The sequence below is a fragment of the Parasteatoda tepidariorum genome, chromosome 9, assembly GCF_043381705.1.
Source record: "Parasteatoda tepidariorum isolate YZ-2023 chromosome 9, CAS_Ptep_4.0, whole genome shotgun sequence".
NCBI lineage: Eukaryota > Metazoa > Arthropoda > Arachnida > Araneae > Theridiidae > Parasteatoda > Parasteatoda tepidariorum.
The window spans coordinates 83,472,562-83,500,135 of NC_092212.1; the positions used below are offsets into that span (position 1 = coordinate 83,472,562).

General features: G+C 27.8%; 1 protein-coding gene across 1 annotated transcript in view; it reads right to left on the reverse strand.

Moving 5' to 3' along the window:
* Positions 1 to 928: 928 nt before the first annotated feature.
* Positions 929 to 27,574, reverse strand: part of LOC107437312 (non-POU domain-containing octamer-binding protein) — a 33,136-nt gene continuing 6,490 nt past the window's right edge. Inside the window, exons 2-7 of the mRNA XM_043049083.1 lie at positions 26,272 to 26,573; positions 20,899 to 21,194; positions 19,132 to 19,186; positions 16,834 to 16,957; positions 13,935 to 14,048; positions 929 to 1,277 (exon numbers count right to left, since the gene is read on the reverse strand). Coding sequence (XP_042905017.1) covers positions 1,098 to 1,277; positions 13,935 to 14,048; positions 16,834 to 16,957; positions 19,132 to 19,186; positions 20,899 to 21,194; positions 26,272 to 26,573 — 1,071 coding nt within the window. The 3' untranslated portion in view covers positions 929 to 1,097. The remainder of the gene's footprint in view (positions 1,278 to 13,934; positions 14,049 to 16,833; positions 16,958 to 19,131; positions 19,187 to 20,898; positions 21,195 to 26,271; positions 26,574 to 27,574) is intronic.

Below are 27,574 nucleotides of genomic sequence, written 5' to 3' on the forward strand. Positions count from 1 at the left end.
ATGTACACTGAGCAAAGGCATTTGACCTTAAAAAAACGACAGTGTAGGGCAGACTGGGCAAATGTATACCGGGCAGTAGTATTTAACTAGATCTAGTATATATTTCGGACATTTACCAAAGCCACTGTGATTATCAACATTCACCAGACGTCCACAACCACCAATTTCGGTCATTCACAGTAACAGTTATCGTGCGGCTTTGAGAAGAACTCCTCCAGACTAAAAGTCTGGGGCTGTCTGCTGCAATGGCAACAAGCGAGAGCACATTTCTAGGGGGGGGGGAGGGCAATGGAGAAATGAAGGTGTCGATTGGTTTACTCACGCTGACCAGTCATTACGAATTCCGCATCTGGCTTGCACCGACATGAAATATCTTCAGTGGGTCCCCTTGCAGCCAGACTAACAGTGGGAGGTTCCCGTGGACTTCCTCTCCATGTAACGTAAATGCGAGTTAGCTCCATCAAAAAGTCCTCCACGGAGGCTAATTCCTCCCAATACTCGATCAAGGAATTCTCTTGCTTTCTGGATTGGGTTCAAAATTACAAGGTTACAGAGTTGAACATTAGTAGTCGTAAAATCCATAAAATTAGGTCGGCTGTTCAATGACAGTTACAAAATAACTATGGTACCTGCCATGAAGCCAGACTTATGTCTGGAGGAGTTCTCCTGAAAGTCGCACTGTACATATTTATTTCGCTTGAAAGTAGAAAGAAGGTATATGAGAATTCCATAACGAGTACATTCCACATAACAATTCCATAACGACCCTCAAAACATGTTTGAGCCATCGAATAGGTCTGACAGGCTGAACCCGACTCAACTCTACCAAGCAAATATCCTATATAGGTTGACAGGAACTTCATGTAAACTGTCACTGGAGTAAAATGAAGGTAAAAAACTACAAACAAAGGAGTTAATGATACAAGAATTAGTTACATTAAAACTTTTATTGTATATATTTAATGAATGATAAATAGTTACAGTCGTAATTGGTCTCAAGGGATGCTTGTTAGTTATCCAGCGAGTGCTTTCATACTAAACACATAGAATAAATGACAAATGCTAATAAGAGTCAATAAGGAAAAAAAAAATCCTTTTTAATATCGGCGGCGTTTGCCATAGTAATCCATGTTTTCCATCATTTCGTGGGGAGGCCTGGGCATACCGCTCATGGCACCATGTTCATCTAAACCACCAGCAGGCCTCTCAGCTAATGGATCTCCAGGGGGCAGAAATGCATCGCCCATGGGTGGCGGCTTGTCAAATCGAGTTGGACGCTACTCAAATTCACAAAGTAGACGATATACAGATGATTGTTTTTTAAAGTTTATAAAACGTAAAGATCCGATTGCATCAAAGAACACAAATTGGAAGACCATCAACAGCATCAGATCAAGGTTGGAATTGGGAAAGAAAAAAAGTAAGGATTTCTAGTTAGTACAATTATCACTCCTTCTCAAATGGAACATTTAAGACAAAGAAACATTAAGTTAATGATAGATTTGCCAACTTCACCTTTTCCCCCAGTTTTCAAATAAATTTTTATTAGTTTACACAATATATTTCTGAAAACTATATTAATCCAAATAATGTTTATTTTTTATTTCAGAAGTGTAGACTTTCTAAGCTAGGTATCAGTAATCAGAACTAAATGGGAAATTGTTTACGGTATTCAAATTAGAGCAATTTTAAGGCCTGTTAATACAATCCAAGTTCTTTGACGAAGATTGATTGATATTAATGGAATCTTGTTTTGCTTTGAGCTTGGATCCTGTTAACGATGATCCAAGTTCTTGGATGATAGTAGAGCATGTTCTACTTTCCATCCTAGGTTTCCCCAAAGAAGCAATCAGGTTCTTAAGTTTTGTGACGTCAACAAGCAGACATCACATTAAGCCATTTTGATGTCCGTTTTCATACATTTAAGTTCTAATAAATTAATATGCTATGGTCTATTTGTGCTATTACGATTTTATTTGAATTTATTCAGTAATTTTAAATTCATGTAAGTATGATTTGATAATGTTGAATATGAACAATGCACATGTACAGGTTTTTCATCCGATCAATCAGTGACATTCAAGAATTACGATAGTGTCGACAAATCATCCAATTTCTTGGAGAGAGAAACTCTTCCAAGTTCTCAGATTCAAGAACTTAGATCATGTAGACAGGCCTTTAAGGTGTATGTACTATTTGAGCAATTTTAAAGTGTATATAATTATTAATTTATTAATTCAATGAAAGTATATAATATTAATAAAATTTTGCATGAATTTACTATAAAATAACAAATATGTAATACTTAGGTAAAGGTATGAAATTAAAAACTACAAATTAGTTGAAACAGATTATCACAGAAGTTTCTAAAAATCCGTAATTTTTCATATTTTAAAACATTAACTTTAGAGGAAGACTATAAATTTCTCCTTCCTTTTAGAAAAAAAATGATGGGTGATGTACTACAATTTTATGAATAATATACTAAACTTCAAATTAAGTAATTTAGAGGAAATTGGAAAACTAATATAATACTTGAATTCCAGAAACAAATTTTATAATTACTTAGCATAAAATTTTATTTTGCAAAATGAACAATACATTAGAATTTTAAGATAGTTTTGAAAAGGAAATAGAATTGGTAGTTAATTAAAAAGACATTCTAAATTTCTTTGAATAAAATGTCTGAAGTCATGCAATGAATACGTAATTAAGAAAAAAAAAACTGTAACATCCNAAAAAAAAAAAAAAAACTAACACCCAGAACTTATTCCTAAAATAGATTTTATGTTAAATTTAGTTCAGATTGCGAAAAAGATCTTATTACAGGCCATTATTACTTATATCGCAATTTATAAGACATTTACAGTCTGGCTACAAATGGCTTCAAACGACAAAAAATTATTTTATACTTCTGGTTATACTGCAATTTAAAATTTTAATACATATAACTATACATATAAAAAAAATATTATTTTTAAAAATTATACAATTTATTAAAAATGAAAAGTAAATTTAACATGTACTGCAGCGTCAATGATTTAAATAAAATTATAAAAACTAGCAATGTAAATTATCTGATTAATCTAGCAAATCATCCAATTTCTTCCTCTTTCTAATCATCCAATTTCTCTTCCAAGTTTTCATATTCAAGAACTTAGATCATGTAGACAGGCCTTTAAGGTGTATGTACTATTTGAGCAATTTTAAAGTGTATATAATTATTAATTTATTAATTCAATGAAAGTATATAATATTAATAAAATTTTGCATGAATTTACTATAAAATAACAAATATGTAATGCTTAGATAAAGGTATGAAATTAAAAACTACAAATTAGTTGAAACAGATTATCACAGAAGCTTCCAAAAATCCGTAATTTTTCATATTTTAAAACATAAGTAACTAAAAAGTAACTTTACTAAAAATAAATTTAAAACATCAATAGAAAATTCAACAATGAAAATACTTTGTTACACTTTTCATTTTGAGTAGTAAGAAAATTTTTTTTTTTCTAAGAAATAAAAAAAAATTAAAAGTTTTAGTTTAATATTATTATTATTATTAAAGGAAGGAAATTCTATAAATGCAGAATATTCACAAATGATTTTAAAGAAGACAATTCAAAAATGAAGTATTTTTCAATCCAAAGAACAATAATTTCACTTATAATTCTTCATTATATAAAACAGCATGTTAACTGCTTTAAAAAACATGTGTTGTCATTGTAAGGTTTTTTTATGCTAAGATGCTGAATAGGCAAACTTTACAGAAATATGTTAAGATTTCTTTTACTTATAAAATTAGGAGCCTTAAATAGGAAATAATGCAATTTATTTGAGCTTATACTTATAAAATATTATATAATAAAAACATCGCCAAGCAGCGAAAACAAGCTCTGTCAGGTCTTTATCGATTGTTTACATGTTAATCTACATAACATAGAATCAAATTTATGAACGAGCTAAAAAAGAGTTCAATTGGTTTCAAAATAGTTAAAAAAAGTATTGATAATAAATTAATCTTTCTTCCTGAAAATTTTTTATTTAAAAATCAAAGTCGAAAAACGTTGCTTGATACCAACAACTGTTGTTAAAGTTGGTTCCATAGGTTAAAAGAAAAATGTCTTTAATCTCATAAAAAATTATTTAAACAAATATTTATTAATTGTTAACATATAACTGTAATGAATATTATGATAAATATTTGCATTACACCTTATCACAAAGTTAATTAAGTTAAAGTATGTCATTTTAAATAATATGAAAATAAAATTTAATTTTAAAAAAGAAATATATATATTTCTAATTGAGCAAAAAATTTAAACACAGTAGAGCTGCTTAAACCATAATTATCCATAATCCACAATATAAATTCTCCTGCAAAGCAGAATTGATAAATTTGAAGGATTTCATTTATGCTCTTCATAAAAATAATTTTTCTTTCTTAAATAATAAACAGGGTTCCTAATCAATTTCAGAAAAAAATACCCTAACATTTCCAGGTATAACCAAGTAAATAACAATGAAAATCGAGACCACTTTTTCATCAGAAAACTTTGATTCTTTTATATGTAATATAAAATATTAGATTTTCTGGACAAAAAATATCATTAAATGAGAATAGAAACATTTAAGTTTGACTAAAATGTGAATATTTACAACAAATATTTGTAATAGATGTTAGAATTATTTATCTCAATAACTATTTACTGTTACGAATAATTTTAAGACTGGTTATTTTCTAGGTATGACATAAAAATATTCCAGGTTTTTGGAGGAAAAAAAAAAGCAGCAGCTTTCCCTGATTTTTAGAGTTAAAATTTCCAGTTTTTCCTGACCTGTTGGAGCCCCGATAAATACGTTAAACACATATTTTTGGCGTTTTAAATTAATTACATTAAAAGATTGCTTTAAAGAATATGAAGTTTGATAAGTAAAATGATCTACACAACACAAATTTCTATTTAATATAATCCAAAATATCAATTTTTGCATTAAAAAAATCTTATATTGTAGGTAATTTAAAATAAAATTTCATTAAGTAGCAGTATCCCAGATAATGAATACTATTCTAGAATTTAGTCATACTTTTGATAGAACATTATTCAGAATCAAAGTTGAGTATAAACAGACATTGAGGAACCAGAAAAAGTTTGGAGTCTTCATAAAATAACAGAAAAATTTCATTAAGTAACAGTATCCTAGATAATGAATACTATTCTAGGATTTAGTCATACTTTTGATAGAACATTACTCAGAATGAAAGTTGAGTAATATGGTTGAACTGATGTTGAGGGCTCAGAAAAGTTTGGAGCCTAATGTTTTATCTATACAGCTCTACTTCTCACAGTTGAAAAATAATCAGTTTGTGCTCAAATAAGCTGCGATGTTTAAAAAATACATATTCTCAGTGTTTTAATTCATATATTTTGATCAATACTTCCAAATTATCCATTTTTATTTAAGAATATTTTACCCAATTTTTCTAGAATACGAATTTTAATTACACTGAAATCATCAATTTTTGCTCATATATATTTGGATAATTGGAAACAGTATATTTTTATTAGATTGTTTAAATTACATATTTTTTAAAATCAGTTATTTTAATAAAGACTTAATAAATAAAGCGATAAAATACTAATGATGTACATCACAAATGATAGAACTTTAAATTTGTTTAGATAAATTATACTTATAACAGAACTAAAACTTGCTTGAATTTGAGATAGTTGGCAAATCTGTGAAATGTCACAAAATAATTAAAAAGTAGAAAAAATAACAAGAAAGGCTTAAAATATTGTAGCTCATCAAATTTTTTTTTCACTGATCTCTGGATTTTTTGTAATTATTTTAGCATTATTCAAGTTAAGGATTAATTTTTGGTCATTGTTTTCCAGATATTTTTTAAAATTATAAATATCCTTAAAAATCAGTCAGAAATAAAGGTTTCACTGTATTAGGTTGGGGAAAAAAAGTGCTAGGTCGCAGTTTTTTCTTAATGTAAAAAATAAAAATAAATAAAATTGTGAAGTTAGTAGCTTTAGTTAGGTAATTGAATCTTGTACATTTATTTGAATTTAGATCTTTTAAAATTTAGTTTTATTTGGGTTTAAATTCTTAAACCAAATATACATTTATTGTTAAAATAAATATATATATTCTTAAGATTATGACTTTTTTAAAGTCTGATTTAATTAATATTGAAGGCTTCCATACTCATTTAATTTTATGCTCATTTAAATACAAGTCATAAGAAAGATTTAAAATTAAATATGTTGTTAGTGAATATAAATAATGAAGAAAAGACTATCAAAAGAGAGAATAAATGTTTTTTTTTTCAGGCTTCCTGATCTAATTTAATTTATTCTTTATTCAATATAGTATCTTCAACTAATAAACAGTATCTTTCTTTTCACAAATTCATGCTGATGTTGAGCTTGAATAAAAATAAGTACGATTTTATTCAATGAATTGCTTATAATAATTTTAATATTTAAAAATATCTAGAATGTATTTATATTTCTTATAGATAACATTAAACATTGTTTTTTTTTTCTTTCTTCAGAGCTTTAAAGGTAAAGTTAAAAAAAAAGTATGATTTCTGCTAAAAATTGTGGTTATACAGATCACTAGACGCCCTGATAAAAGTACCTCAATCCCCAAAACATCAGGTGAAAATGGCCTTGTAAACTGAGAAAGAAATAACTTAAAAAAACTCTTTTTTACACGATAATTTAACTGAGAGAGAGCCTGATGAATAAGTAAATATATAATATATATTTCGTACACCAGAACTTTTTCTTTTCGATAGCTTAATATTTCTGAGCCTTGCTTACAAGTACAAAACTATAAACATGTATTAAAAAAAGAAAAAAAAAAAGAGATTTCACTTCAGCAACCTTAACATGTTGGTGGACACTAATTTTGAATTATTTCACAGGATTCATAAGACAACTGCGCTCTCTACGTCCATCAACAAGCTAAAGCATATGTTATCATAATTTTTTTCTTTTTTTAACCACTTAGAGTTGAATTAAATTGCTCACTAACGCATTAAACCATAGCTTCCCAACTATATAAAAGAAACATTTTGAAATTTTAAAAGGATTTTTTTTTAAAAAAATCGATAAAATGCATTCCATTTCTCAAAATTACTCTATTCTGTCTTTAGTGTTTGAAAGAGAAATATTTAAAATGTATTTCACTCAAAACCTGAAGGTCCTTTTCGGTACACACAAATTACTAACTTCTACAAAATGCAGGATTATGAATTTTTGGCTCATAGTGGCACTCTCACCCTAAGTGGTTAAATGTATCAAGCATTAAACTATAAAAGCAAAATAAATTATAAGTATGATGAAGTATCTGTATTAATACTTAAAATAAATAAGTATCAATCTCGAAAATAGTATCAAATTCCATATATAGACTATGTAAAGTAGCTATCTACAATGCACAATGATATCAACTTGTGATATTAATTTCTGCATTTATGGAGCTATTTATCTGTAGTACATACAGACTGTATTATTAAATTGCAAAGTTAAACATTTAAGGGATATTCCTTAATTAAAATCTTTATAATCCAAATAATAAAACAAATCAGAGTACCTGGCCAAAAAGTTTTTATTACCTGGCTGTTTCAGGACACCAGGTAAGAATTAAACCTTCTGACCAGGGATTCAAGAAAAGGGAAGATCAGAATATCACCCAGAAATTTTTATTTTTTTTTTACATATAAGAAAAAGCAGTCATAAAAATTTATGTGTCTCTACATTTAAGAAAAAAAAAAAAGTTATGAAAAACTTATATGTTCTTTTCATTTAATACAGGCATGAGAAACATTTTCAAAAAAGGCTGAAAAAAACTTCAAATTAAAAATTTATGATTTTTCATTATACACCCTTACTGAAATAAATTTATTATTATTTTTTTTAAATTTGCGAAATTTTACTTAAATGTACTGGTTATACTTTAACACAATGCACAGTAATGAGCAAAGACAATTTTCATTAATTTTCTGATAAATTTCATATTTTACCAATTTTTTTTTTTATGACAATAGCGTTTCATGCAGTTATTACTGCATATTTCCTCATAGTTTGTAAAATCTCAATGATTTAATATGAATTCATGATATACAAGAATTTTGAATAATTCATTTGAGTAATAATAAATAATTCATTTACTTATTTATTATTTTCACACACTCGATACGTGAAAATTCCACCATAAATGCATATGATTTACCAATTCCTACTTTGATAGCTACTGTTACAAATTTTCACATGGCTTTTAATATATTAATATTTAAACACCATTAGACATATCCTGAATTCCAAAATACCAACCAATAGATCAACCCTTGTGGTTGCATTTTGTTAATACTGAAATGGGAATTGGTGACTGACAGCTGACATACAATCATATATTATTAAAACGTTGATTATACTTGTTCTCATAATCCCATTTTGTTAGAAAAAATTAGAATCCTAAATTTATAGTGTTTTATTCTAGATATTAAAAAAGCCAAAAATAAAAATTACTATTCATTACATAAAAAGAATATTTTTAAAGATATACATAAGTGGTGTTTATAAAGCTACTGGTAATAACATATTTCAAAATATTTGAAAAATCCAGAAAATGTATTCCCGCAGAAATAGACATTCCTTAAAAAAAAATCTTTAGAATTTTTTTTTAAAGACATGAATATAAACATCATGATATCTGCAACAATACAAGAACAGCCAATGTTAATATTTGCAAAATATATAAAAAAAACTATCTTGTTAGTGAGATCAAAGAACTATATAAAGATGCTGACAAAAATTGCCAATTGTAAACATAAGAAACTTTTTTATCCCTAAAACTTGAAATTTTTAATATACTGATAATTTTGAAATTTTTACATTGGTTATATTTTTACTCCATATCATCCATATGACATTAGCAACTATTTTTCATGTAATAAGTGTGAAAAATTCTTATCAAATAGGCTAAATTGATATAAGTAAAGGATATTTGAGTTTTTTCTATAAAAAATGAATAAGTTATTTGTTCTTAAATAGTTAGAAGACATTTCAATTACATTATCTCATTTTTTTTGAAGCCTTAATTTTTTATCAATAATTTTAAACTTATGATACCCTATTTTAAACTCTTACCGTCTTCAAAATACAAAAAACGTTACTTCTGACATATAACTTTCTTGAATACATATAACTTTCTTGTTCAATTTTAATCTTATAAAATTAGCACACGTAGTTTAACACTTGTAACATTTGTGCCAACTCAGAAGAGGCAGTTGCAGCTTACAAATGATATGTTTCTGCTGCGCCAAGTTTAGAGTGGCAAAAATGTTTTGAAAATATGTTTATTAGAATGCGATCCTGCAAGAGAATACTTTGAGGAGCAATAAAACATATTCTTTTGGAAAGAAATTATTTCTTGTATTACTTTCTAAAAATTTAAGTAATGCTCCGTCTCGTACAAGTAAAATTTTCCTGAAAGTAATATCTCAGAACTGATTCATTTTTCCTTAATTTCGTTGTTATTTTGATCAAATTATTTAAAATTTCCCTGATTTAAAAAATTCCATGAGTTTCCCTGCTTCTACCTGTTTGGTGAAAATAAAAAGGGTCTAAAAATGTTAATTTTGTCTCCTTTTGTGAAATTTAACTCGACGGCTCCATTCACCAACTGCTTGTTTGCTTTTATTTTTAATGTCTTTATATCTATAGCATAATAAAGACAAAAAGGAAAAACAGAAGAGAAAAATGAAGAAAATTAAGAAGTTTTATTTACAGAGCATAAACTGCAAGCAGATAGAACTCATAAAATAAGTTAAAAATATAGAAAAAACATGAAAAATAATAAAGATAAATTAAAACAGTAGAAAAATCATTAAAATTAAATTATTTAAAAAAGTGAATAAATAAAATTAAAAAGCCAGAAAACCAGAAAATGAAAAGATATAATCTCTTTACCAGCTAGCTCACACGATTATATTCACAAAAAGGAATGGTATCTAATGTATATACACACATTTATAAGTGTGTACAAACTATTGTTGCTCTTATGAGTCATCAATAGTAACTAAAAGACACAGGAATGAATAATTTAAATTACTTATAGGAAATATCTATAAACAGGGTGCGTAGCCATATTTTTTGACAAAAAATAAGCACCTTTAAAGCACTCAAAAATATTTTTTAGCACCTCCCAAAAAAAATAAATTATAAATAGGATATGTGCAGTAATAAAATTTTTTTTTTCTATCATTTAAAGCTCTTAATTTATATACATAAAATGAACAAAATGCAAAAACATTTTCAAACACATTACCTAATCATGATAAATAATAACTTTTTGCTGAGTAAATTGTAAAAATCATGTTTTTTTTGTAATTTATGACAACAATCAACAAGGCAAAGAAAAAATCTCTTTTTAAAAGAAAGAAAATTAAATACTTTTTACAAACCCCGAATAAAAAAAGTACCTTTAAAGGCTTTTAAAAATTCTAAATCCAAAATAAGCACCTTTAAAAAATGCTATGTGTCCTGTATACAGGGTGATTCTAAAAAGATGGACTAAATTTTAGGAAGTGATAGTACACACCCAAGCAAACAATTTTTATAAAAAAATGCATGGTCGAAAACAAAACCCAAAACTGCTAGAGGGCGTCAAAGTTTATGTTCTTATATGAGGCAAAAACACACAAAGAACAATGAAGTTAAGTTATGAAAGCAAATTTAATGGCATGTGATTACAATAAGTGCTCAAAACAGTGGCCAGCAGTGGTTATGCTGGTACAACTGCGAAGAAAAGATAGGCGAACTTTCCCTGCAGCGACTGAAAGCTTGGCGACAAATAAAGTAGCGCAGTAACTCGCAATAGGAATGGAGCTTTCTCGTTTGCATCAAACAACTTTCCTAATGCGCCAGCACCTTTGCGTTTTGTTTTCGACCATGCATTTGATAAAAATTGTTTACTTGGGTGTGGACTATCACTTCCTAAAATTTTGCCCATCTTTTTAGAATCACCCTGTATATATGGTGTAAGAAACAACCAAAAAATTATCAAAGATCCAACATTATTACGAAAAAATAGTCATTATAAAATACTTCAAAATATTATAAGTTTCAAGTGTTGTTTCAAATTTTTCAATGAATTTAGATAAGTTGTTAAATCCTTTTCAGTCATTCAAAAAAATTCCAAGTAAAATTATACACATAAATGTTGGGGAAAAAAGGTAATTATTAACACTTTTATTATTCATGAAATAATGGGCTATTAATAACTTTCTTATTTCTAATTCTTTTGGCTTAATATTATAACTAACATAATCAAGAATAATTAGAACACAATTAGAAGAAAATATTTTATTAATTTTAATAAGTTTTTCAATATTTCATTAAATCTTTTTTGATTACAGAAAGTAAAAAATTATACATTAAAGTGAGAAAATATTTTCATTATTTCTGATAGAATGTGCTTATAATTCATATGTTAAAACATTTTATTTGGATAGCTCTTTTACAGTTACTAGTAATAATTATTAATCATGAAAAGTGAATGGGTGATTAGTAAAAAGATAATATTTTTTGTTTATTGTTAAGGAGCAATACTTTTTTGGTAAAAACTCATTCAATTGTAAAATTATATAAACTCTTTATTTAGCAATTTATTTAAAGGCGAACAGTAAAAATATCAAACAGAAACTCTAGACAAAGTTGCCAACAAGACTTGTAAACTAAGATTGGCTACTAATTAGTAGAGTAAGAAAAACATTAAAATTTCATTAAGCGATATTCAATGCTTAACCATTTAAACAACTATCATAAATTAAAATAGAGAGTTTTCATGCAAAAAATTAAAAAGAATATTTATTTCAAACTATTTATTAGTAGAAACAATTAAGATGATATAACAAAATGATAAATTAAAACTTTTACTTATTTACTTCAAATTAAAAAAGAAAACAAAGTTATTCAATTCTATCAACCAAATAAGAGCTTTCATTAAACTTATTTTTCTTTTTAAAAAAAATCTTTTTTTTCAATTGTAATGTGACAAAAAGCATAACAAACTATATCCAAGTACCATAATAAGCCTCCCCCCCCTCACATTATAACTGCATCAAATTTAAAATAAAATGAAATAAACTAATCTTTTTTTATTATATTATTAAGTTTAATTCCTTTATTTTTAAAAAAAATTATAACTGAATGTAAAGAGATTTGCCTACAATACCATGAACATAATTTGAAACTATGCCACATTAAAACTTTTATGAAAAATAAACAAACCGAAATTTAATAGCTTTAATTTTGAATTTTCCTAAATTATAACAGAGAGAAAATATTCAAATCAATCGTCAATGTTAAAAAAAAAAAAGATTACTGCTATCAAATCAAGATGTTTCGAATGCTTTAGTAGAAACATTTATGTGCAATGCAAAATATTAACAGAATTCCAAAAGTTTATAAAAGATATGAAGTCTTCTACAGAATAAACATAATTAAAAACTATACCACTTCAAAAATTATCAAACAATAATTAGCAAACTAAAATTTATTTATTTTCCCTTTTTTTAAAAATGTTCTTTTTTAATTATAATATGTTAAAATTCACACACACACACACACGTAGACTCAAAATAATTAAATTATACTATATAAAGCTTTATATATATATGTAAAGTTATATTATTTTAATTGTATTAAGAGATATTTATTTATTTTTTAAAAATTATAGCAATATAATAATAGATATGAAGCGTTCCATACCATAAACATAATTCGAAATCAGCTTTTTTTAAAAATTAGCAAAGCAAAACTCAATTATTTTGCTTTACAAAATAATTTTAGTTTTTTATAACTTTTTTTTAAAAATTTAATAGAATAAAAAGCATAGAAAATAGACTACACCACAGTTAAGCTTAATTACTTTTTTGCCAGACTTTAAAACTAAAATTTAATAAATTTTTTCCTCCAGAAATTATATCAGCATGCAAACTGTTCATAGTATATCTGTAACCTTTCTTAGCATGAGCATTATTTGAAACAAGATCATATCAAAACATTATCACACAACAATTAACATCAAACCAAAATTAAATTAATTTGTTTTTTCAAGGAAAAATGATATCTTAACATTTGAATTGAAAGACTAAGTGCTCACTACAAAAAGAAAAAAATAGATTGCCTAAAGCATTTTCAAAGGTTTCTAAATTACCAAGAAATCTTGTCTAAAACCTTCCTCAATATGACCATAATAGCTTTATTTATTTATTAATATCATAGCTGCCAACATAAATAGGAAACAATCAAGTACATTTTACTAAAATAATTTCATGATAATTATTGCACAATGTATTAAATATTTTACTCATAGAATTTTAGGAATTTTTAAAGTCATCAAAATGGAAAAAACTGCAATATTTTCCAGTTATGATTGACTTTAAATGAACTTGAAATGCTTTGTATTATGTTTACTCATCATTTTGAATACTAATAGTAATTAATCAGAGATAGTAAAGACTTTTAAAACAATTTAAACAGGGAGTTCTGAATAAAACAAACTGAACATTTTAGAACAAAAAAAGTTTTAAGCTTATCATTTTAACTTTCTCTGCAAATGAGGCCTGCTTCATTATGTATTAGTAATACATATTTAAATACTCAAGCGAGCAATCTGTGCAAAAATGCTATTTCAAAAGGGATTTTTTTAGGAAACTTACTAAATTTTAGGAAATTTTCTGAAAATGTACAAAAACCAGGAGGATTTTTATTAAACCTGTAAGCCAGGAGAAACTGGCAAATTCCAGTAGAGTTGGCAGATATGAAATATTTATTTTCATTCTTTATATTATTGAGAATCAAGCACAAAACATGATTAAAAAGGAATGCCAGAAAGAGTCTTACCGGTGGAGGTCCCATGCCAGATCCAGGCATTGCACTATTGCTGTATATAGATGAGGGATCAGATGAAGGTGTTTGTGATAAGGAACCTGGAGGCAGTTTCGGTATTCCGGAATCCTTAATGGAATATATTTAATTTAGAATCAGTGATATAAAACATCTGGGACATGGTGTCATGTCATTAATGAAGGAAAAAGTCAGAACAAAATATTTAAGAAGCAAAAAAACACGTATGTAAATTAGCAATGTAACGCTGCTCCAAAAATAATCTGGCAATCTTAGTTCAAAACATAACTCGAATTCTTAAGAACAACTTCAGTTTTACACTATAAAAGTTTTTATAAACTCTTATTGCAATGAATTTAAATGGCTTGACATTATGAATTAAGTTTTAAAAAAAAGGAAAAAGAGATTTTTTATCTAAAAGAATGGAACCAAATGTATTGTGCTAGGAGATTGGTAGGACCAGACTTAGATAAAATGAAAAACTTTCAATGAGTGAACTTTCTACAAGCAATTTATTGACTTTTGTAACCAATTAAGAGCTAATTGTTACAAAATTTTGAAAAACCACCTGTTTTTTTTTAAAGAGTTTTAAGCTTTTATAGAACTCTATATTGATGGTAATTCATACAACAGATTTTTCTTTAAATTCAGCAGTTATTTTGAAAACTCGTTATTCATACACATTTGTATAAATATATTTTAATATTAAATATATAGTTAATAATTCTTAATACAAAATATAATATGGAAATTTATAATTTTTGTCTGTATCCATTATATCTGTAAATAAATAAACATTATTTACCAGGTTTTCAGCAGTAAAAACCTAGTTTTTACCATGCCTTGGTAACTACTTTTTTCCTGGTAAAAACCTAACCCTGGTTATGCACTTACCAAATTTTCTGTTATTGAATCCAATTTTTCTAAAATTGACAGGAGTGGAATATAGAAATTTTGACCATTATATTTGTATACAGCGTCAGGGTTGCCACTCAAATCTGGAAAAAAAATCACTATGTTTTCCCTGTAGATAATATACGCAATATATTAAGCGGAAACAACAATTATTGTGCTTTTGTGTGAGCCATATTGGGCTAACTATATTTATTAGTTTTAATTGCTGGAAAAAAGCATGACATACTTTAAGTAGTGCTATAGTAAATGAAATAGTTAAATATAGCTGAAATATTTTCTTTAAATATCCCATAGATTACACTTTGAGTGGTCCCATTTTTTAAAAGATAAAAATGAGAAACAAAATTCCTGTATTTTCCCAATTTGTAAAGAAAAAATCAAAATTCCCTGTTATTTTAGGTAATATCTAAATTCCCTGTATTTTCCAAGTTTTCCCTGTAGAGTGGCAGCCCTGAGCGTATACCTTTTTTTTTTAAATAAATTGTATACATATACGATGTATAAGTAAAAGCATATACATTGCATATTTTTTAAACCTTCTTTAAAATTCAGTACATTGTAATAATCATAACTTACATTTTATAATAATGAATAACATTAAATCACTGACAATGCTGCAAGCAAAAAGTTGTATTTTAACCTGTCTTCTTCGCACAGTTAAACCGGTTTTTTAATGTCATTAGAAAAGATAACGTATTGGGGAAAAAGTTTCTCCCAATTTTGCTCATTTGTTAAACGCCAGTGGGTTAAAAAAGTTTCTGCGAAGATGACAAATTTTTCGCCCACGGCGTCCACACATTTGTGTATGTTATGTATATCTGGGAAGGGTATTTACCTGGAATACAGAATTTAACATGACACATGGCATGTTAAACAAAATCTTATAAAAAATTCTAATTTAACTTTTTAGCATTATATACCGTTATAAATGAACTTTTATTAAGAGAAAAATAGGAAACTGTTTGCCCTAAGCTGAATATTTAGTAAGATCAGCCCATAATTAATTATTTGGTGTTTCTCTAGTCTTAAAATAAAAGAACATGTTCTTCGGCTAAATTTTTAATGTTCTTTTTTCCAAATTTTCTTCACATTTTTTTTAAAATTGATAAAAAGAAGTGTAAAAATACTAAAACCTAATTGAATTTCAATTCATTGGTAAAAAAATTAAAAACTATTTAGTTTTTAAGATATGATTAAAATACATAAAAAGCAGTATTTTATGATCTTCAGTAATATATATGCTAAATTTCGAAAGTTTATAACAGAATTTGTTTAAAATTCAATAATTTCGATTAACTACATAAAATATTTTAGTTTATAAAAATTTATAGTTTTTGATAAACGGAGTCACAATTGATTTTAATTGTAATTTACATCACTACAATCAGAAAATGCAAAATTTATACAAAATTGAATAAAATTTGATTCATATAATATTAAAAATATTTGTAAGATTTTAGGAGATCCTCATCTCTAATAAATTTTTCATAAGGACAAATACTTACTTCACTTGTCCGACCTAATCAAAATCACATGAGCATGTTCTCAACATAGCTGTCCACATAGATAAGAAAAAATCCAGTAGATTTGACGCATTAATAAAAATTTCATGATAGTTGTTGCAGAATATACTAAATATTTTACTTATAGGGAAATTTATATGATTTCACATTAAATGGTCTTGAAATTATGTCTATTCATTTTTGAATAGACATAAATTCCACATTTGACAAATTTCAAAGATTATTAACTACATTGAATAAATGAGGCTTGCTTTATTATGTATTAGTGACACTTATTTAAATATTTAGACATGCAATAATCTGCACAAAAATTCTATTTCAATAAAGATTTTTTAAAGGAAACTTTCTCAATTTAAGGGAATTAAATGTGGTCTTTCAAGCAGACTCGCTGAAAAAATCTGGTTGAGGTTTTTCAGGCTGGGCCCACTTTGGCCCAGTCTTTAATATTGAAGAATTACCTGCATCATCATCTTTTCTTCTGGATACCTCCTCATACTGTTTCTAAGAAGATCTTCTTCTTGCCGACGTATCAACATCTCCTGCTGACGGCGTGCCTCTTCCCTTCTCCTTTCTTCTTCACGCCTGAAGAACATCCATGAAAAAATTTTTTTTTTAAAGATTTAATGAAAATTGAAAACAGAATGTAACTCAATAATATTGTTATCCCTGTGGCAGAACCACAGCGACATTATCGCAGAACGTTACAGAGTTCTTGCAGAAAAGATTTTTCTTCTAAAAAGTAAAAAATTATTTTCTTTCCTTCAGAAATTTACACGTAATATCTGAATCATGCATTTAGGTAACGTTCTTGACTGACTCAATTTATGCCAATAGTATCGTAAATTGAAGTAATGTTTCAAATTTATTTTTTAGCAGTTATTGATATTGATTTTCGTGTGGATTTTAAATATTTCGATATATTTCAAACAATATGGAAATTTCGAATCGTGCATTTGAGTATTTACTTTTTAAGAAAATAATGCGATCTTTTCTTCAGTAGTTATTGCTATTGATTTCTCTACAGTTTTTAATCTAGAAACAAAACATGCATTTGAGGAGTTTGATTTGCTTGATTTCGTAAATCTTTTTTCTGCAATTACTACTACAGATTTCATGATTTTTAATTACTTTTTTATAGTGATGATTATTTACAAAATGTGAAAGAGGAAATAATTTGTGTCCCCCCAAATAAAATGCAAGAATATCACCCATAATAATAGCATAAAAAATAATTACATGTTCAATTAAAAAAAATTATAATTTTTTTCGTAAACACAGCACTTCTGTAATTTTAAATTGGTAACATATATGTTCGTTATAAAAAGTATTTCGCAGAAAGATATTAGTGCTAGAGAGGTTTGTCGTAGATAGCTCGAAAAAATTCTGCCACAGGGATTGTTAAATTAGCAAAGAGTTCCTTTCCCCCAAAAAAGTTTGTTTTACACAATAATACCATATTTTAATGATGAAGGTAACTGCAGCTGTTGAGTAATTCATCTGCCAACAAAGGTTAACAAAGCAAGTCCAAAGCAATACTAAGTCCACTTTTGAGAAATTAAATACAAAATTCATATATATTTCAAAGTTGGATTGGTCTTCTGTACTTAGTGTCTGCTTTGAAGCAGGGTTGCAAAAAACCCACTCTAAAGTGGGTGTTACTGGGTTTTTCTAAGATTGATTTCTTTTTTTATCCTCTGTTATATTAAAGAGCTATTCTATTGAAATATNAGTACTAAGTCCATTTTTGAGAAATTAAATACAAAATTCATATATATTTCAAAGTTGGATTGGGCTTCAGTACTTAGTGTCTGCTTTGAAGGTGTAGCAACAATGGATGAAACAATGGAGTACCAGAGAAAAGTAAAGAAATGTGTGAAGATATAATGTATGTTCACTGCTATGGGCAATGTTTGAACCTTATTTTGACCGAAGCCTGCTGTTCAAGTAACCAAATAAATTTTTGATTTCCTTGGAAACAAAATCATAGAGTAAACCAAAATAATACAGAAACATTAAGAATTCCTTTAAAGTTTTAAAAGTGGGAAATTTTGCCAAAAAACAAAATAAGCTATATATGGATATGATAATACTAATTTAATTTTTTTCTAGACAACTACAAGCAGAAATTATATCACCACATTATCACAAAATTTTCTAAAATCGAAATTTTCATTAAAACTTAAATTCTCAGATTTCATCCTGTGCTTTGTGCCTCTTACTAATTTAAGTTACAATTATCTTCTAATAATACAAGCAAATTTATTAACATTTGATTTAAATTCTTATCAATTTATCAGCATAACTAACAGAGAAATTTTTTTAAAAAATATAATAAAATGAAATATTTAAAAAAATTAAGCTTTTATTAATTATTATCTATAACATTTTCAAAAGAGATAAAGTAACTCTTCGATAATGAGAGAAACTTATTCAAGTAATGTGCTCAACTGATATTTTTTTTAAGAAATCATTTCGACCTTTTTAATTTATGAGAAAAATATTTTTTTAAATTTTTATTTCGAATTATTGTTTAATTTTTTCTCTCTAAAAAATGAACTAATTAAAAACTACTGATAAAATATAAGAGAGGCAACACTTAATGTTCTAAATTCATTTTAAAATAAAAAAATATTTCTAAACAAACAAGTTTTGAATTACTACACAATTACTGTATCTGTAATTACACAATTACTATAGTGTAATATAATGCAATAATTACTGTAATTGCTCAGTAAAATAAAACATAACTAACTCACCTTAATTCTTTTTCTCTTTGAATCATAACACTCTGTTCTTCCATTTGGCGAAGTCCTATAAAAAAAAATTACATTAAAAAAAATTGTCAAATCAGGGGTAATTCCAAGATACGCAAGTAATTATCAAACTTCTAAGAAAGCAACTTGAGCTATGATAGCTCTGTTGAAGCCGGTATGAATGTAGTAATAGTAGCGCCACCTACATTAATTAAAAAAAAGTTACTTCCTTGTTGGATTTCATTGCGTCTAGAGATAGACCAAAGCGCTGTTGTCAAAAAACAGCAATTTTGAGGTTATTGTTGCTACGCCCGTTGGCTTCTTGGCGTCATTGTTCTCAGCCAAGAGTCAGTTAATGTAAAACAACCAAAGAGCATACACGCTCGGATTTTGCATCTCCGCAGCGCTACCAGCGCACCCGCAAAATAAATTGTTTACAGTCCACATTGTCCAAGTTTGATTTTATACACCCCGCAAGCTATCGCAAAACAAGCTCGGGGGGTAGAGCATTGACGGGTTCGAATGCCAATGATGGCTGGTTGATACGAATTCCGCATGAGGCTCGCACGGACCACAATGCTGACGTAAAATATATTCATTGGTAGACGGATATTGGGTTAGAGTCTCCTTTGCTGTCAGGTTAACTGTGGGAGATTTTTATGGCTTTTCTCTCCATGTAACAAAAATGTGGGTTAGTTCCACCAAGAAGTCTTCCAGGAAGGCAAATTTCTCCCAATGCTTGATCCAAAAGTTCCCTTGTTTTCTAGATTGGGATCAAAATTACAAGGCTATGGAGTTTAACATCAGTAGTTGTAAACCCAAACTTGGGCCTGCTGTTCAACGACGTTTATAAAAATTAGTTTTCTCAAAACAAAATTTGAATTCCTGAATTAAAAGCTTGCACTTTTTCACATTTTAAAACAAAATAAATGTATCCGAAATATGATATTAAATGGTACATCATACTTCAACATATTATTTTTGGATACTTGTATTTACTGATAGGAACAATATTAACAAATTGTGCTACTCAATAGTGAGAAGAAATAAATAAGATGTAATTTTACTTGTTAACGAGGATTAAATAACAGTTTAAACAGGAGATGGTTTTATCTAATTTTTGTTTGTATTAATACTTTTATTTTTATAAATACTGTAAATATTAGAGTCGGGGAGGCTCAAGTTCGATTCCCAGAGGCAGCTGATTGATACGAATTCAGCATCCGGCTCGAAACCATCACAATACTGATGTTAAGCATCCTCGGTGGTAGACGGATCATGGGTTAAAGTCCTCTTGCCTCTCAGGTTAACCGTGGGAGGTTTTCCTCTCCATGTAATACACATGCAAGTTAGTTCCATCAAAAAATACCTCTACAAAGGCAAATTTTTCCCAATACTTGATCCAGGAATTCCCTTGTCTTCTGGATTGGGTTCAAACTTGCAAGGCTACAGAGTTGAAAACCCAAAAGTAAGTAGTTGTAAACCCAAAAATTGGGTCGGCTGTTCAGGGACTCTTTAAAAAAGCACTTTTTTTTATATCTCGGAATAGCATAAATTAGTTTTACTTAAAACAGCTACTCCACAATGTGAAATTTAGCCTAAACTGTTTAATATAGAAATGCCCCAAAAGCATTTTGATTATTAAATTATGTCTCCTTCTGATAATATTACAAAATATCTATGATTTTTACACAACAAACTATTTTGACGCAACAATTTCCCACTAAAAAACTCTCGAATTATTTTTATAGATCACTACAGAAAACTCACTTTCACGAAGAAGGTTAGCCTCATGGTCGTAGATGGCAAAATCCATTTGATCTGCTAAAGCACGCCTTCCCTCTTCAATTTCTTTCTCTAAGTGATCTCTCTTTTGTTTCTCTAACCCATACAGCTGTTTCCATCTGTTGGCAAAGTCATACTCAAAAGTTCCGGGCTCAGCTAGCCGAGGTCCGATCTCTCTTTCTTTTAAATACTGTTTATTCGTTTTCTGAAAGTTTTTCTCTGGCAGACCATCATCCTCATCTCTGTGGTCTAAAGGTTCCACAACCACAGGTCGAGGGGAACTATGAATAGATAATCAATATACAGATTAATTATAGCATACCTGCCAACATTGAAGAAATAAAATAACGGAGATTTTACTACAGACGTTTTTTAGGCTACAAGTAAAGTTTTGAAACATGCATAATCATGTTAAGTCAAAAAGAGAAATTAAAATTGAAAACTATATAAGTACTTACACAGGGTTCCCACTCTTTTAACAAAGCAAAAATTAAGGACTTTTTTTTAAAAAAAAATTAAGAACTTTTCTGAAGAATTAAGGATCTTAAAAATAGTATAATTGTTTATCATCGAATATACATATACCAACAGTGACAATTATTTAAATTTCGTAAAAAAGAAAAATTAATAAATAATTTTTTTTAAAAGTATTATAATGTAAGTACTGATATAAGATATAATTGTATTAAATAACAAGGCTCGCCTCGTATTCCATTTTTAATGATTTCGTTGAAATTGAATTGAAAAATTAAGAGCATAAGTCAAGATTTACTACTTTTTTTCATATATTGAAGAAAGAGTAAATAAAGAAATTCGAAAAACGCATTGAAAAAATTATTAAAATAAGTTTGTATATTTCGCTACTAGACCTGATTCACACATTCAGTTGTGTGCCAATCTTGCTAAACATTCAGTTATGCCAAGAAAATTCTTTCTTTTCTATTAAGAAAATGTTTTCATGCATAAGAGTATATATTAAGAGAATTAATTCTAAAAAGTTGAATTAGAGTTATGCATGAGTGCAGTTTCCTTAACTATGTCATGTTAAATTAAGTACTATTTCAAGTAAAAACAGGCCATACTAATATCTAAGCACCTTAATTCATTTCACTTTTTTTTTTCATTAGACTTAACTGAATAAATTTTTTTTTAAATGTATTGCAATAAACATTTTTATGAAAATTTTTTTGGAATAAAAATACAATTATCTTTGAGAAGTTTTATAATTTTCGAAAAATGTGTTCTTTATTAGTTCTTGATGAAACATATAAATAAAAGGGTTGAAAATGATTTTTTAAAGGAATCAACACATTCCTATGGCTAGAAAATTGATAAGGTTCCTTAATTAATAAATACTGATAAATTATTTATTTTTTCATAATTTACAGATATTGACTAGTAAAATTTCTGTCATCCTTTATCATCCTTAATATTATTCTCTACCATTATTATGATTTGTTATTATATTTTTTATCGCAAAGTAACAGTTTCAAACTGAAAGTGGTTTTTTTTTATTATAAAATGATCCTGTAATATCACCTTATCAGATAATGTTTTGAAAAAAAAAGAAAAAAAATAGTGAAAAATATTATGAAAAACCTATTGAAAATGGTATGTTACTTAAACACTTTGTGAATTATTACTAAACATCAATTGTGATGTTATATTTACTTTTATGAAGTTATGTTTTATTATGTATATTTAACTAAAATTATTTCAAGCCAAAACTGTGAATAGGAATTAACTTTGCATAATATAACTAAAACAATCTGGTGAAAAACATGAACTAATTTTAAAGCAAAGCAACCAAAAGTTAAATAGAAATTTAAAAAATAAATAAAAAAAAGTATAATAAGTTGCGATGTTTACTGAATAAAATGATTATTAAAATCTAAGTTTGAATTTAAGATATTAATAACAGAAAGTTTGGAATCTTTTAATTAAGTAGATTTAAATTTTTATGTAACAATCTGCTTAGCCTTAAGAACAAAAAATAAAAGCGCAACAATCTAAAACTTTAAAAACACTTTTACATTGCAACAAAACATGTCATAAATAGTTACCAAATATTTAATTTTCTTGTTAGAAGCAAATCATATTCTTATTTAGTAAGCAGTTTTTGATGAAAAACCTAGGTTAGCTGGATTTTTTAAACTCTGTATAATACAGACCTGTTTAAATTTTAGTACTAACATGAATTTGTAAAAATGCTACTGTTTTCTATAAATTTACAGTTACTTATTACACATTGAAATATTGTACAAATTTATTTAATTATTTAAGAGTTTTGCAAATAGTTTTTGTTATGGATTCCAGTTAAAAAAGTTTTTTTGATACTTCTCTTAGGGTTTTACTTTATTCCCATAAGCAGATACTAGTAAAACTGAATTTCTTGAATTCTGTCCATTTTGAAGATCAGTGTGGGTCTTCTACTTAGGTATCTTAGAACTTCCCCCTCCCTCAAAAAAGAAAAATCCCTTCCAATTGCAGTACCCCCTCGGAGTATCATTCTAGACAAAAGGCAGAATATGCTAATGAAAGAACCAATATATTAATGAAAGGACATGCTTTATTCCCCTTGCCTATAGCAACCTCTCACATACCTCCTTCCTGTATCTCTAAAATGTTCTACCCTCAATGCATGGTTTAATTTTAGATGATAAAAGAACTTTAAGTTTTAAAAAATTGAACTGAAAAATAGTTCCTATCAACCATAGTGAAGCTGAAAAATTAAGGACTTTTAAAAACCTTGTACCAAAATTAAGTACTTTTAAGGGCCCTTATTTTCTAAAATAAAAATTAAGCAGTTTTTTAAGAGGTTTTAAGGACCGTGGGAACCCTGTTACATTTATTGAAGTAAAAAATATTTATATAAATCTCAATCTAAAGAAGACTTTTAGATGCAACTTAAGAGAAATAAGGAACAGATCAACATAAAACAGGGATGAGAGTAGTCAGAAAGTAAAAAAGAGGAAATCCAAAAAACAAACAAAAAGAAGGGGAAAAAAAGAAGAAAAAAAAAATATATATAAACAAAAATTTGACAAAAAAGTGCGATTTTTAAACTTGTAAACCATGTGAATATAAATCCCGATATGAGACTTTTAAATCACCTAAATATGAAACTCTACATCGAATTTAAAAAATGCGAAAATACAAATCATGATTTTTTAATTTTTTGATCACGATGCATAATTTTTAAATCGCGCGATATTACAACCACAAAAACGATTCACGATATTGGATTTTAAGCTCACGTGAATACGAATTGCTACATAGGGCTTTAAAGGCTCGTAAATACAAATCGCGATATTGATTTTTTAAATCTCGTTAGTAAGAATCGCACTGTACAATATTTAAATCGCCTGAATAAGAATCGCAACGTTCAACTTTTAAATCAGGTAAATACGAAAATCGAGATTTGATAATAAAATCGAGATTTTAAAAATGCATAAATACAAAACACGATATTGGATTTTTAAATGTCGTAAATAAGAATCATAATATACGATATTTAAATAGCGTAAATAAGAATCGCAATGTGCAACTTTTAAATCAGGTAAATACGAAAATCGATGATTGATATTAAAATCGCGTGAATAAAAATCGAGATCTGAATTACGAAAATACGAGCTATCCAGCCGACGGATAAAAAATACGGAAAATCTTATTTTCTGTGCGTGAAATCGGAGAAAATAGCTAAAATAAGTAAAAATGCGGAAGGGTTAGCAGCTAGGGCGTAGATTGAATTTTCTGTTTATCTTTGAAAATCGTAAATAAATATAATTATTTTACTTCAATGACTGAATTTAAAAAAAACGGGATATTTATTTAAAAAAACGAAACTTTTAGAGAATCGGAGTTTTTGATAAAAAGGCTGAAATTCGAGAGACAAAAAAAATCTCATCCCTGTATAAAGGTCAACCAGTTTTATCCCAAGGAAATGATTTTTAGAGAAACTTCAGAGGGAGGAAAAGGGACTTCAACAATTTCCCTCCGCGGAAAATTAAATTCCTCATAAAACATTTTAACTTGGGCAAAAAAAAATTTCAGCGGAAATTAGCGGGAAAAATGGAAAGATCTGAAAAAAAGCGGAAATCCGCGGAAGAATCTCATCCCTGATAAAACAAATAATGCTATAATATAATATAGCTGAACTATCATCCTTAAATATCCCATAGATTGTGCTTTGAGAGGTCTGCCTTTTTGAAAAAACAAAAATAAGAAATAAATTTTCCTGTTATTTTAGATGATTCAAAAAGTCCCTGCATTTTTCAGATTTTCCCTGTGAAGTGGCAACTCTGTATAAGTTAGTAACAGGTATACATAAACATTGAGTTTCGTTTGTCTCTAGCAAGCACCTTTTATGTAGATTATGAAAATGGAACAAAATGCAAATCAAAGAAAAGTAAAATGAAAAGCTGTTTGCCATCTGATTTTTTTATGCTTAAAAACAAGGGTGATACAATCTAAATTACTCGATAAAAGATCATAATTTTTGCCAATCCTGGTTTGAAAAGTTACTCCACCACCAATTTGTTTGTGCTCATAAAAATAATCTAGAATTATTCAGTGATTTTCAAAAATGCTTACAGGGTGCAAAGCCAAATCTTTCAACCAGAAGTAAGCACCTTTTAAGTAATTTGTAAGCACTCAAAAAATATTTTTAAGCACTATATATATTAACAAAATGCAAAATAATTTTTTAAGACTTTACATGATCATGATAAAATATCTAGTTTTTGAGAAAGACCTCTTTTCTTGTTTATATTAGCCATTAAAAAATGATCTAAAGAGACTTTTCAGTTCGATTTAAGAGGGTGAAAAATGAAGTTGGAAATTGAGAGTATCTTGCAAAATACAGTAGAGTTGCACACGAGAGTGCAATAATCTCACTGATCCTCACTCACTATACGCACATGTGGACTTGCAACTATTTCATCAAACCTGTAAAATGATTCGCGTTATCATATGCCAGGGACCGACGGTACGCTGAATAGATTATGGTGGAATGAATTGTAAAAACGTTCAATAGAACAATGTGAAAAGCAAGCTTTTGCATAATATGTGGAGAAAATCAGCATGATAAAGTAAAAAATTTCATTTTGGAAAAGAGAAAATTAAGCACTTTTTAATAGCACCCAATGAAAAAAAGCACCTTTAAAAGGCGAAAATTGAAAATAAGCACCTTTAAGCACTTTTTAAAAACGCTACCCACTATGGTTTACTCTTAGGTGGAAAAACCTCCTCAAATTAGAAATTTTCTAAAAAGAAGTTAAAAGCCCTCAAACGGTGGCTTTTTTTGGGTGGGATGAGGGCAGGGAAAAAAACCCCCATTAAATGAGGGTGAAGACACACCTTGTAAGAAGAAAACACCCTTCAGAACATCGCTTCAAGGCTGTTTGTGCAGACTGTTTCCTTGTGAACTCTACGATGCCTTCACCGATGGGTCGCTCACGGTCATCCACAACAACAATCGCTCTTTCAATGTCTCCAAACACTCCAAATGCTGTTTCCAAGAGCTCATTTGAAACCCAGGGTGGAAGATTTTTGATCTTGAGAGCTGCACCATGGGTAGCAAAACGAACCCTGAGCTGTTTGCCATCTTTCATAGTAAAATCCAATGCATTTCTTGCATTTTCAGCATTCTGCCTCGTGTCCTATTCAACAGTCATAAGAAAACAATGAAATACAATAACATATTAAATTGTCTAAAATTGCACAAGCTATAATTATTTAAAAAAAAAACAAATAACGAAATTCTACTTTTTGGTTTGCTAAAACGAAGATGAAGCAAATTTTTTTGGTAGATTAATTATTACACGTATATGTTAACATTTTCCTCACCAAAGTTACGTTTGATGATTTGGACAATTACATACACAATTTCTGGGAAATTTTTTAAAAAATATGAATCTTTAAAGCAAATATTTGCCGGGTACGCAATCACATAGGGTAATTTTCTCAATTTGTTGACTTTTGAGTTTTTAAGTTTTATTTCCCATAAAAATATTCATTTTCATTCCTTAATGTAGGGGTGCACAGCCTGTTTGAGTGAAGGGCCACTTGCACGGCAGGTAGATTAACAAAGGGCCGCACGCATATTTAGTCATATTAGTCGCAAATATGCTAAATTTTATGTAAACATTAATGTTCTAAGCACTAAATCTCTTTATTAGTAAACTTAATAATATATTTGCAGAAAATTAAATACTTTTAATTTTTTAAATTTATCTAAAACTAAAAAAAAGATAAATTTTAAAAAACTTTTCCATTTTTCACAATAATTATTTTATCAAATACATATATACATACATAAATATTGGGGGGAATATAAATTCAAACCAAAAAGGAACTTATAGAATGAAAGTGCAAAAAATATAAGCATTTTAAAGTAATATAAATTTGAATTAATTATATTTTCATTTTAAAAAATTTATAATGTTTAAAGAAAAACTAAATCAAAAAGAATTTTTTATAGCGTTCTGAAGTTCCCGAGGGCCACAAACCAACAGTTGGTGGGCTGTATTTGGCCTGTGGGCCTCAGGTTGTGCATCCCTAATTCAATGATATGTTTTACAAAAAAAAAAAAAAAAAAAAAAAAAAAAAAAAAAAAAAAAAAAAAAAAAAAAAAAAAAAAAAAAAAAAAAAAAAAAAAAAA